We start from the raw sequence: 13,514 nt of genomic DNA on the forward strand, positions 1-13,514 counted from the left end.
GTGACGCTTAATCTCGAGAATCAGTTTTGAAGGACTTTAGTCCCTAAAATTATTATAGATAGTATTTATATTGGCGTCATCGGTTTGGTATCTCAGTAACCTAAAACATCTCACTTGTGATATTTTGTATAATTATGTATTATGACTAGGACATGTTTTGTTGTAGCCATATTGTTCCTAGATTGTTTTAGATTATTCTGAGTTGTTGTTTTTTTCATTATTCTGGGTTACTACGTTTTACCCTACGACCGCAGTCGAGCTATGCCATGGTGTTTTAGATTGTATCATAAAATTTGACAAATAAATAAGAAATTTATAATTAAATTTTCGTTGTTTTATTAGCAATTTTCGATGTTTCATGACAGCCTTTAGGTGGCCTAGTCGTTGGACCTATGGCCCCTCAAGCAAAGGATCGTGGGTTCAAACCCGGGGTCGCACCTCTGCGTTTTACATTTGAGGAGGGCGGTGCCTACAGTGGGAAATATATAGGCCGAGATGATCGTGCATTTTTGTTAAAAAATAAACATTAAAATAAATTTTATTTTGCTGACTCTACTTACATTCTCATCCTAACAATAAATCCGTACCAAGTTTCAAGTCGATGACATTAACCATTGAAGAGTTCCGCCCTGCGAAGACGATCCTGGCCAGATCACCAGAATTGTACTATCAGATCAGACTGTACTATCGCCGGACTTATTAAGTATCTATGACACAGAGGAATCAGCAGGAAGTGATTAAAAAATAGTTTGCAATTTTCGAAACCACAACACGAACCGAACGTTGCAAATTAAATAAAAACTTTTAATAAAATACAAGCAATGCAGAATGATTTCGCAAATTGTATTCGTATTCAAACAATTACTACGTAAACAATTTTATTCATTGATCAAATTTCCATATTGAGGCTTGCAATATAAAAGCACAGCATTATAATAATGCATAGCAATTTAACATGTAACAGTTTGAAATAAGATATAAAACAGTGTAATTTCACCGAAACTTATTTACCACAATTAACTCATGAATGACAGACGCTGGTTAATTTTACACAAAAATGTACTTACTTATAATTCTTCTTCAAATATCTCTAATTAACTCGAAATTACACTTAAACGAAACTCTTAACGAAATTAAATTCATATTAAATAATGCGAGATATAAAAAATGTGTGAACTGCGCCACGGATTCATTGTTTAAAAATGCTTTGAGTTTTTTTCATAGAACTGAAGGTTTTGGTGATTTTTTGAAAACATACAACGTTAGCGATTGCAGGGGTTTAGAAACTAATCCGAGTTACGTTCAAGCACATATTTTGGATGGTTTGTTGATACATCATGAGGTTCCTGATTCCCATTGGCATGAATATAAGGTAAGTTGAATTTCACATAAGTATTAATTTTCATGGTCGCTAAGAGACATGCCGGGTAAATTTCTTATGTGATACCAAATGGTGTTCTTAACTTAGCTTATGCTTGACAATAAATTTTTGTTTTTTAACCGACTTCAAAAAAGGAGGAGGTTATTTCGGTTGTATTTTCTTTGTTACCTCAGAACTCCATCATTTATGAACCGATTTGATTTTTTTTTTGCGTTCGTCTTGAATTAGGTTCCATAAGCACCAAATCAGGATCTGATGCTTGGATCTTAAGGAAATCAAGGGAACTCTTCAAATGTTGTAGGAACACCTATAGTAAGTTGGATATATTTAGTAGTAACTCGTGCATTTGCTCTTGAAAATCATCATTTTGTGAAGTGGAACTGATGATGAAGACCACAGTTGACCATCGGAGTTAAAATTGAATAACAAGTATTTCACGGGTTAAATTTTAATTACTTTGAGACAGTTAAGCAATTTATGCTCCGCCTAATGCATATGGTAAAACGGATGGTGAAGCACAAGGACTCCTCAATAATGAACGTCTCTGCATCGGAAAAGTAATCTTTCGTAAAAGGTGACGAGCAGTTGATATTAAACTATTCTATCTTAGATTATATACACTAAAAAGCGTGAATTTTTTTTTTATACTTAACAAAAAATTGAACCGACTACAAAAAACCATGAAAATAATTTTCTACCAGTCTGAAGTCGGTCGGTGCCTCAGCACAAGCCCGCAGAAGTGATTGAAGCCCAATATTAATATAAGTGCGTAGGTGAGGTAGATGACCATAGGTTCACTCCTGCTGGCTCGTGCTGAGGCACCGACCGACTTCAGACTGGTAGAAAAATATTTTCATGGTTTTTTGTAGTCTGTTAAATTTTTTGTTATATTTTTTTTTAATTAGGATCCATTGTTTGTTATACAGCGAGGAATTACTCAATAAGGAATGTCACACGCAATAAGATCGATAATTTCAAAAATTCTGTCATTAGCATGTGGTTCAGTGGTATCGTGTTGGACTTGTAGACTGGAAGTCTGGTCTATAAATCTAGGTCCTTAAGTTTTATTTATCTATGTAACTTCTCCACACAATTTATCAAAATACTCCAGCAAAACTCGGTCGTCCAGGTCTTTAATAAGCCCGCATTTGATTATAGTAGGTAAAGTGGGTCATGACTGATACATGGTTATTAAAATGAAGCAAATAGTGTCAATGAATGCAGTAGGTGTTAAAGGTTGGTTAAATTATTATTTGTAGGTTTTATTTTTCAATGGTTACTAAAAGGTCAAGCCAAATATAAATTTAATTTGCTGGTCATAATTAATTTAAAACAAAATTAATGAATTAAAAAAAATATAGGCTTAACGTAGGTCAACAAATTCGTTTAATTTTAAAGTATGTATTTCCAAAATACCCGTATATTTTTGAGGCTAAGAGCTTATGACTTCTAGGACTGATCAGCGCTACTCCTGTTGTATGCCAAAGCACTGATCAGTGCTAAAATCGGGTCTATATCGACTGGTCTAAAATTGTTTTGCATACATTTTTTTCGTAACATATTCTTTTGTGTAACAATACGTTTCGTCGAATGATTAAAAATGTCGAAAATTGTTTGGTCGTAATTGTTTTTCATAGTATTTTATGGTCGAAAAATTGTTTTGTATAACATTTGTCTGGTATAACATTGTTTTGTCGAATATTGTAACCACTAATTTTATGTCTGGAAAACAAATATGAATTTAAAGACTGAGGGGAAGTCGACGGAGCTCCTCTTCGCGGAGCTCCTTTTTCGCCTAGTTAAGGCGCTACTGACACAATACTAACCTAACCTAACCTATAGTTGAGCAATCATGTTACCTGGGTTTTCTTTCTTGCAAGGGGCTCCGGCCTCTGCCCTCCGAGCTTGTGGGAGGCTTCGCCCCCCGTCCCCCCTTTACTGTTTCGCATATCCAAGTATCAAATATTCATTCTTTTCATAATTTTTTTTTGTACATTGAATATTAGACTAAATAATAATTAGATTTAACAATATTATGGATTTAGCATTTTAGTAATAAAAATTTTAGACAATAATTTTAGACCAAAAGTACCTTAAAGAAAAACATGTATGCAAAAAAGAAATGTTAAAAAGAAGTAGGTAAATATGCCATACAATATTATACCAAACAATTTGGTCCAAAAATTTTAGGAAAAAAAATTTTAGACCTTGCCAAGGGCACCCGCTAAAATCTCATGAGCTACATTTTAAGTAGTGCTGATCAGTGGTAAGTCATACTTTTTAATTTAAAAGATATTTTAATGCAACGTGCATGAGTTATTTTATGTTTTGAGGAATAATAAAGGATTATTATTTTATTTATAGGTATTATATTCAGTATTTATTTATTGCAACACCTTTTACAAAAAGTTATAAAAAATGATGCCCTGTTGGGGCGTGGCAATTTTAAAATTAATTACATTAGTTAACTTATGCATAACATATTATGCTATTTTAACCACATGTAATCTTTAGGAAGAGGTTTAAGGAACACTTATAAATTATCTTTATGTAAGGTATCTAAATAAACTGTTCATTTATTTAGGAATAACATAAACTTAGAACTTATGTGGTATCACAGAATGAATAGATAATCATAATAGGACAAGTAATACCTAGTGCATATCATAATGTTTATGATCATATTATAAGGGCTGCGATCGCATTTTCTTATAGGCGGTGTACGACAAGGACTTTGAATCTACTCACCACGAGATGGCGGCACTTCGGAAATGGCGACAGAATTTACGCCGAGTAGCGTCACATAATCAAGAATATTTGGCTGGAAAACAGAGTTACTCCTTGCATTTGAATCATTTAGGAGATTTTGTAAGTAAAATTACAATACGGTTAGTCCGACGCATGAAAAACAGGTTAAAACCAATGCAACGAAATAAAGCTTGGTGGAAGGCTCTCAAGTTTCATGAAATGATAACAGATGGCGATTTTTGCTAATACAGGTGTACACCACCAAAAATGTTAGTATGGTCGAGACTTTACGATGACCCTTGTGACACTTACAATAATGATGTGATAACACTTATAGAATATGTAATGTCAAAAAGTTGGCAGTATTTTTTTGGTGAAGGTATATTGTATATTAAGTATTATACATTTTTTATAATATTTTTGCATGACTACCGACAGTTAGACACATATTAAATATTGCCGTTTTAATTTTGTGCTAAAACATCGCTAAAAGCCGCTCCTTCTATTTATAAAACTTCGAAATTGTATCTGCAGCAACTTGTGGCGCCATCTAGTTTTCGGTTAGCAAAACTTAATAAAAAAAACTTATCTACCCTCATAATCGTGTGTATTTTCTTTATCATAAATATAAAAGTAACTGTCTGTCTGTAACCTCTTCACGTTTAAATTGTTGAACTGATATAAATGAAATTAAATTAGGCTTCGATTTTTTTTTACTTGTGTAATACACTTTATTTATTACTTATTACACATCATAAATTACCAGAAAAAGACGAAAAATCTAAATTATTAAATAATAATAAATAACAAAAAAACAATTATACGATAAAAAAAATCTAAAATTGGCTTTGAATTATTTAAAAACCTGGAAAGTCCTGGGAACTTCTCAATTTTCGATAATAGAAAGTGAAAGTAAAACTTAGTTTAAAAATTAAAAGTACTTAATGAATTTCGTTTAAGAATTATCTAGGGGTTAANTTATTTAAAACCTGGAAAGTCCTGGGAACTTCTCAATTTTCGATAATAGAAAGTGAAAGTAAAACTTAGTTTAAAAATTAAAAGTACTTAATGAATTTCGTTTAAGTATTATCTAGGGGTTTAAAGTTTTGAATATTCGCTACGTTCAAAGTCTTTTAGTAACACTATCATCAGTATCAATTTCCAGGCTCCAATGGACTACCTAAAGAACTTGTTGAAGCTAAAAGACACCTTCCCCTTGTGGGACCCTGCTCACGACCACCACCGAAGAGACTTCCACAAACTCGCCCACAAGAGGGCTCCTAGACAAGTAAGTGCCACAACTCCTAAAAGAGCTGTAACCAACATAGAAAAATTTGTCATTTCAAAGTTTAAAATTTCAAAAATGGCTGAACCGCTTTCCATCAAACAGCTAAGAACCATCACAAAGAAACTCGCATTCCATCCTTTTGAGAGCTGCGATTCCACAGACAGACATTGGCGTCAAACTTATAACGTGTTAAACCTTCGTGGTTTTCACTCATAACAACTACAGTACCCCGGGACTATCATATTAGACAGTACTCTCGTTTTGTCACCTTATAACACACCTCTTTTTGCGTAGGAGGTTATAAGACTGTTGCTTTTAAAGGTGGACTGGCGCACGAGGGGGTTCAGGCCGCGTCGCGAGCAGCAGCTGCGTTGCGGCGCGTGCTACGCATTCGCTGTGACGCACGCGCTGCAGGCGCAGCTCTACAAACGACACGGCGCATGGGGCGAGCTCAGGTGACACTCAACCTATAAATAATAAAAAAAAAAACAACCTATACAAGGTGTTAATTAAATAACTGAAAACCAGAAAGTAGTTTGCTCAGAATCGAGAGTAGAATCGATTACACTATGTTTTAAATCAGGTTGTGTTTGTGTCTTTAAATCCCTTTTTTATTGTGCCCAGTCTAAAAGTTACGACTGCAACAGGCGCCATTTAAATATTTTAGCGAGGTTGCATACTATTTCGATAATTGAATACTGGCCTGTTTGCTGTCACTGTGTGGTTTTCTTCTAAAAACGTCAAAGCGCAACTGACAAAAACAAATCATGAGTGTAGAGTTAGAAATTAAGTAGAATTACTGACTTAGCAAAACACACCAACATCTTTTAAAATAATGAAGATATTAAAAAATAAATTCAATCAACTTACTTAAAATGAAAAAATATTTTTGGGGTGTCTGAGGTTTTCAGTTGTTTAATTAACAGCTTGTATACGTCCCACTGTAAGGCTTAGGCCCCGTAGAATGAGAGGGCTTGGGGCGTAGTTCTCACGCAAGCCCAATGAGGATAAGGATCTTCACAAACATCATTAAATCGCATCGCAGGCTCGTGCGGGCTCCTTCACGATGGTTTCCTTTATGCCTGGTTCACATTATTCCAGTAGCATTACACTGCGGTGCTCGATCGATCTTGTGTAACTCGTTTGGATTGTGTCCCCGCAATGTATTGCTACTGGCATGATTTTACTGGAATAATTTGAACCGGGCTTCCGAGTATTACCTATTATGAAATGAATGATTATGAAATGTATATTTCAGAACTAAATTATTGTTATTATTATTTTAAAATTTATGACGGTGGAAGCATTCTACACTTCCACTGAACGTAGATATAGTTTAGATATAGTTAGTGTTTAGTATTGTAACTAAGGGACCCCATACATCCCTGTATTTCTTTTATTATTATTTTTTGTATTTTTTCTTTCTTTTATTGTATAATATAGTTTTTAAGTAGGTATTTTATTTATAATTATATTTTTATGAAAAATTGACTTTCTGCCAAGTTTCTTGCGGCGCATTCTTCTTGGCAATGATGGTCTTTCCGAAAGCGCTGGTAGTTTAAAAAATGACGTGTAAAAGTGCCCATTGCGGCCTATTTACTGAATAAATCATTTGAATTTTGAATTTGAATTTTTTTTACCGTAAAAATCAAGTGTTTTTTTTTATTCGCACAAGAATACCACTAATGGAACTAAGAGATACGAGTCCGAATTTGAACTGAAGATTGGAAATATGGTTGAAAGAACAAGCAGAAGCACTTTTTTATTGTTTCCAGGAGCAAATATTGAAATTCTGTGAATCAGTCAATGTAGGTACGATATTCTAATTAGTGATAAAATGCTACAAAACTACAATTTGTTTTGTTGTTTTATGTTATGTTAATTAATTTGTTTTGTTTGTTTGTTTTATTTTGTTGTTTTGTTTTGTTCCTTATAACCTTTTTTTTAATTTTGATTCCAGTCCACAGCAGATAATTGACTGCAGCCGACCGGACGGCAACGACGGCTGCCAAGGCGGCTCGCTCCGAGCCACGATGCGGTATGTCACGAGGGCAGGCCTCATCACGGAGACTGCTTATCCTTACGAAGGAAAGGTAACTGCTGTAGGGCGACCAACTTTATACAGGGTATCTCTGACCACGGGGCTTCAAATTCAAGGTTCGATTCTACTCGCATAACTAAGCTACTTTTGTTTTGTAACGTTTTCAAATAACTTGAACTTAGACAATTTAATTAATTTATTGATCCTCAAAGTTTAATCGTTAAATCAGTGTATCGGACACGGCGGTGTTATCGCTGTCTCTTGGTACCGGGCCTTTAAATTATTTTTGACAATTATTTGTCATCTCTAGGTAATCATTTATCAATGTGCTGTCAATCTGTATGAAAAAAAAAAGAAATTAACAGTGATCATAATTTTGAAAAAGTTGCAGAACAAAAGGTAGCTCGGTTATGGGAGTAGAATCAAACCTTCGATTTAAATCCAGAGCACAAAATACAGATAGTTCAGAAATCAATCTCCATACAAGTGCGCTCGAGTAATGCACACATAGACACTGCTCACGGACACGATATTTCGAACCGGTTGGGACCAGTGCGAGCGCGAGTGCCATCCGCTTGAGACACGCGTCTGTGAACTGTTTTGTGCAATAATGGAGCAACAAAAAAAAAAGTTATTATCTGTTCAGTGAACGGTTGTTTAAATTAAATAATCGTGAATTTCGCCAATAACGAAATCGACGCAAGATATTTTCTGTGACAAATTTTAATATTAACAATGACATTAAAATTAAAATATTTTAGTTATTAATTTACATTTCCATACTTCCCGTTTCATTCTCAACAATAAATCAAACAACTAGATACGAGTGCCACTACCACGATAGTTTTTGTGCATAAGCCATAGTTGACAACCTTAGAGCGACCGCCGAGCGTAGGTATGAAAAGTGAAGTACATACTGGAGATTGACTTCTGAACTGTCTGTGTTTTGTGGTCAGAGACATCCTGTAAATTTTCAATGCTTGCTACTTTGCTTGTTACTTGTGAATAGGGGAAAAGGGCTGGTATCGGCTGACAGTCATCAAAGTTAAATTCATGAAACTGCTAAACAACGAACTGCGAAATACGATTACGTTACTGCGAATTAAACGTAAATTACGTACTTTGCAACCAAAAACCATATTACGTACGTAGCCTTAAGGTAAATTTACACTGATTCGCGAATCGAAGCTGCACATTTCGTTGAGAAAATATAATGAACGAGTAGTTGTTCTTTCAATAAAGCGTGCGCTGTCATGTTGCATCAACCCTTAGATACCAGTCTCCCTTATCTTACCTTAGCAGCTAAGGTTTGAACGTCTAGCGCCATCTAGTTCCTAAATGCAGAACTAACAATACAGACCTCACCCTTAGTTGAGGCAGAGGCATAATGGTAATTTACCAAGTCCGAAGGATGGCAGTTGAAAACTAACATGTTCATCGGAGTAGTTAATCTATTCGATACTAGGTGGCGCTAGAATGGCTTAACCTGGTTATCCAGCAGGTAATGGTCACGTAAAACCTTGTCTTTCCCAGAGAGACCATTGCCGCTACAGTAGCCTCTTGGTGCGCGCCAAGCCCAAGCGCTGGGCCTTCCTCCCAGCAGGAGACGAAGACGCCATGGAGCTGGCTCTAGCTGCCATTGGACCCCTGGCTGTGGCTGTCAATGCAGCGCCGTTTACCTTTCAACTTTACAGGTATTTCTTTATCGATATTAAGAAAAACGAGCGCGGGAGCACCGGATGGTAACTGCTTGCCACGAGAGTCCTTTACCGGTCTTAAAAACTCTTTTCTTAAAGACCAGGGGAAGACCGCTGTCGGGTACTGATTCCACCATTTTACTGTGCGTGGCAACTGGCAACCATGGGCGTCCGAATGGGATGCAAAGGGGTAGACTTGCACCTTACTGGCTTAAAGAAAATAGAATAAGGTCGTCTGATGGGGTCATCTGATGGGGTGATCACCACCGATTTATGAACTTTGTCTGGGAAAACAAAACAATGTAGTTTCCCTTCCCTTCCATAGCGCAGTGCACAGTGCAGTTTGGAGTTAATTCGTAGTTTGCAACAGTGTTTGGGAACTACGGCCCAAGTCCAAGCGTAGTAAGTTAACTTAATTTTTAGAGTAGGTACCCTTCTTGTGTAATATGCATTATATACCTACCTAATTGTTGGCAATAAACGCATTTTCTTTCTTCTTCTTCTTTCTTAGTATAGGTTGGAATGATGTTGATGATTTGAAATAGTAGATTGTTGCACCAAGCAGAAAGTTATTTATTACTGCACCGAGTGCCGATTTGGAGCCCGAGCGTTAGCGAGGGCTTTAAAAAGCACGACGGAAATATAAATTACTTAATGCGAGGTGCATAATCTGCTTTTCTTTCAACTATTACAGGAATAGTAGACGCAAAAATAAACTCATGCTAAACAAATAATAGGAAAGAAATATCTCTAGCACTCGATGATTCCATTTTTGTTCTTGCTCGTTTGCCATCCATTCGAATAAAAATAAATAATAAATTGTAAGTTTACATTCGCACTCTCAAAAAATGTCCACGGAAAATTCGCAAGGTTCCCGACAATTTGTTTTTTTTTTTAATTTCTTATTTTTTTTTGGTAGAGTTAGTATATATAGCAGATATTTTTACCCGCGATCTGTCATATTTCGGATGGGCGCCAGGTTGGAGAACCAAACATACAAAGTTTTTTTTTAAATACTTATACGGGTACTTACCATTTTTGGTAGGATAGATTTTTTGTACGCAATCTGTCAAATTTCATAAGACCGTCAGGTTGACCAACCTAACACTAGATTTTTTTACACTAGGCAGGCTAATTTTATAGCAAAAATACTCGTGTTACCTCTTTGGTCGTGCAATTAAAAAAACTAAAACAATGCAATAAAGGATTTTCATACATTTTTTCTGCTCTAGAGCAGAAAAGTCCCTTGGGCTGTGTATTTAGTGCGGTTATGATGAAATTAAAGCATATTGGAAGAAAATATTTTTTCACACCTCTCATTCAGAAAAGTAACTTTTTTCCCTGGCGAGAGGGATCAAAGTGCAACTTTTCTGTTCAAGTGTAAGGAAGCGATCGAGGGACAAGTGAAACTCTCAGGTGCTGTGTAAATACTCTCTATTAACATAAAATGAATTCTTATTATATAGGTTACATATTGGGAGAGTGTGCGTGTGGCGCAGCTCACACTACACAAGGCTTTTCTAAGTGTTTTTCTTGCAAACGCAATTTTTAAAAGTTGATAATTCTAAAACCACGCTATTTTCTATGCTGGTTGCTCTTTAATTATATTAAGAATTGTTTTATTTCAATTTTCGTCATACTCGGTGTGAAAAGTTGTATGAGTCACTCGGAAGCAAAATTATTTTCATCTTGGGCGTTAACAATTGAATCCCTCATTACGCTACATTCTGGATTCAATGTACCGCCCTCGCCGTAAATACATTATTTTGCTCCCTTGTGACACAAGTAACTATTTGTTACCCAGGAGTGGCGTATATGACGATCCATTCTGCACGCCGTGGCAGTTGAACCATGCCATGCTTCTGGTGGGGTACACGCCGGAGTACTGGGTCCTGCTCAACTGGTGGGGGAAGCAGTGGGGGGAGGACGGCTACATGAGGTATGAGGAATACGGCCTACGGTTTGTGGTTGTCAGTTACGGGCACCCATGGAAGGGAACTGGAGTTACTAGCGAGAACAGTGGTAGTTTTTGTTCCATAAATAATAAATAAGTATACTAATGATGAGTCATTAGAAACATTGTAGATCTGTTTATATCTCGTTGAGTTTCTTGTCAGATTCTTCTCCACAGAGGTTTTTCCGAACCGGTTGTAGATTATTGACATGCATAAGTCATTGTTTTAGTGAAGATATCTTCAAAATATTTTGACTAACTTTGAACTGCAATTTTTTGTGATTATTTTAAGATTTCACTTTATGCACTAGTGAAAAACAAAATGTTTTTTTATATTGCTTATATCCAGTATAAATACGAAGCATAAATACAAACATAAGAAGTGAAAAAGTTATTTTATATCATATTTGATAATGTTCGAATAATACCTATGCTCGTGATAGATACAGACCAGTTTGTTTTGGCCACCATGAAATAGTCATACAACTTTAACTGAGAGAGAAATTTTTCATTCCGCGGAAAGTGCGTGAAGCCATCGAGATTAGTCGTCGGCCGAATTTCAACCGGGATAGTGGTTGGACGGTACCTCCGAGTTGGAAAACGGTGTTAAATACTCGTGCTGCGTCATCGGTGTGTGTGAACGTACCTTTACAGAGCGATGTTGTTAGTGTTGTGTGCTACCCTACATTTGACAGTTGTAATGATGATGAAAACGCGGGTAGTTGTGTGCCGGTGTCAGTTTCGTCGGGTAGTCGCGCGAGCAGAGCGGCGGCGCGCAGTGCGCGTGTTGCAGCAGCCGCTGAGTCGCGTTGCTCCGAAGACGAAGGGCTACGGATTAGCCCGAAACATGTAGAGCTAAACTCGATTTAAGACGTGAGTTATCCGGGTCATTATATTTAATACAACTTTAACTCTCATTTTTATTTGCAGGATACGAAGGGGCTTCAACAGATGTGGTGTCGCTAATATGGCTGCTTATGTACTATTGTGAATATAAGTATTAAGTACATACCCTTGTTATTTATATAACTATGTCTTACCAGTGACGTGTAGAGCCGGACTCATATTGGGTAGAGTAGCCTTGATAGCCTAGCCTAGGACCATAGATCAAAACCTATGGCATTTCAAGCAGAGGGGTCATTCATTTAGTTTTTGACCTCTTGTCAGCAAAAGTAAGCAAAGTTCTATCCTCCCCCATGCTTAGGTAAACAATGGTATATTTTTTAAGCTGTTCGGTTTTGATTATTGTTATAGTCTTAAAGACTAGCAAAACAAGCAGTTTTAGGAACCATGAAGTATTACAATACAATACAATACAAATATTCTTTATTGCACACCATAAAGCAGTAAAAAAAAAACCTATAATATAAACACTACCAACGGTAGTGGAAGTGGTATTTTTACCAACATATATTTTTTATTCAAGCGTATTAATTTATTTAGCCGTAATTTGTTTCCTAATGTTGCTGTCGTATATTACGTTTATCTTGGTATAAACAACTAGTTTTCCCATAAATTCGGCAACTTTTTCAAAAAAAGACAACTCTTAAACTAACTTCTAGACAAAACTGACCTGAATTCCAGCCCATATATCCAACTGAAGATCCCATAAATACTAGATATTTACCACGTTATTCCGAACGGTAAACTTCCAGTTATAAAACTCCACGGCTTGCTTTAATGGTCTGTTCCTTTTACGAGGACGTTTTAATTCAGCAGTTAGTGCGGTCACAACTTGTGTTTTAAAGTTGGTATAAATGTTTTATAACGTTTCTTTATGCCTTAAGGTTCAATAAGTAGCACGAAAGCACGGAATAAATAGTACCTAAGTAAGTACTGTATACCTATAATGTTACAAAATTTGATCTAGCCTCCTATTTCCCAATAAAAAAATATGCTTCCATAAAAACCGAACAGTTACCCCCTTATTCATAAACGACAATCAAACCTATTTTAGTTAAAATGCCGCTAAAATTCGTTTGTCCTTATCTGTCACTTCGACATTTGTATTTGTTAGAAAGGGACAAAGCATTTGTTAGTTAACATAGGCTTGTTAAGTTTTATGAATAAGGGGGTTAGCTGTTAGTGTTGCTCGCGAACAAAGACGAATGTCAACGAGCCTGGGCCTAAGAGGTGGTGGGACGATTTGGAGCTAATCCAGCCGGACTGACGACATTTTGCCGAAGCCAGAGACGATTGGAAGGAAAAAACGGAGGCCTTTGCTCAGCAGTGGGACACTGTATAATCGTCGTCATCATCTCAGCCATAGGACGTCCACTGCTGGACATGGGCCTCCCCTACAGACTCACAGTTGGCACACCGTTTAGGCTATTAAGAAAAAGGCGTAAAGCCATACTAAGGTTTTAATTTTGTCAGTGGATTGACAAGGGACTACTGAAGTACGG

The 13,514-nt window shown here is 36.4% G+C and overlaps 1 protein-coding gene across 2 annotated transcripts; it reads left to right on the forward strand.

Moving 5' to 3' along the window:
* The first annotated feature begins 1,011 nt into the window (after nt 1–1,011).
* On the forward strand, nt 1,012–12,403 carry LOC141438750 (cathepsin K-like). 2 transcript variants are annotated; one of them, XM_074102692.1, is made up of 8 exons: nt 1,012–1,372; nt 4,097–4,249; nt 5,295–5,417; nt 5,739–5,872; nt 7,378–7,510; nt 8,992–9,152; nt 10,960–11,094; nt 12,040–12,403. In XM_074102692.1, exons 1-8 carry the CDS (start codon nt 1,058–1,060, stop codon nt 12,098–12,100), a joined length of 1,215 nt encoding a protein of 404 aa, XP_073958793.1. In that variant the 5' UTR covers nt 1,012–1,057; the 3' UTR covers nt 12,101–12,403. The 2 variants fall into 2 exon arrangements, with proteins under 2 accessions (XP_073958793.1, XP_073958794.1); XM_074102693.1 differs by having other exon boundaries at nt 10,963–11,094.
* Nucleotides 12,404–13,514: the final 1,111 nt, after the last annotated feature.

This window comes from Choristoneura fumiferana, chromosome 19 (genome assembly GCF_025370935.1).
Source record: "Choristoneura fumiferana chromosome 19, NRCan_CFum_1, whole genome shotgun sequence".
NCBI classification, from domain to species: domain Eukaryota; kingdom Metazoa; phylum Arthropoda; class Insecta; order Lepidoptera; family Tortricidae; genus Choristoneura; species Choristoneura fumiferana.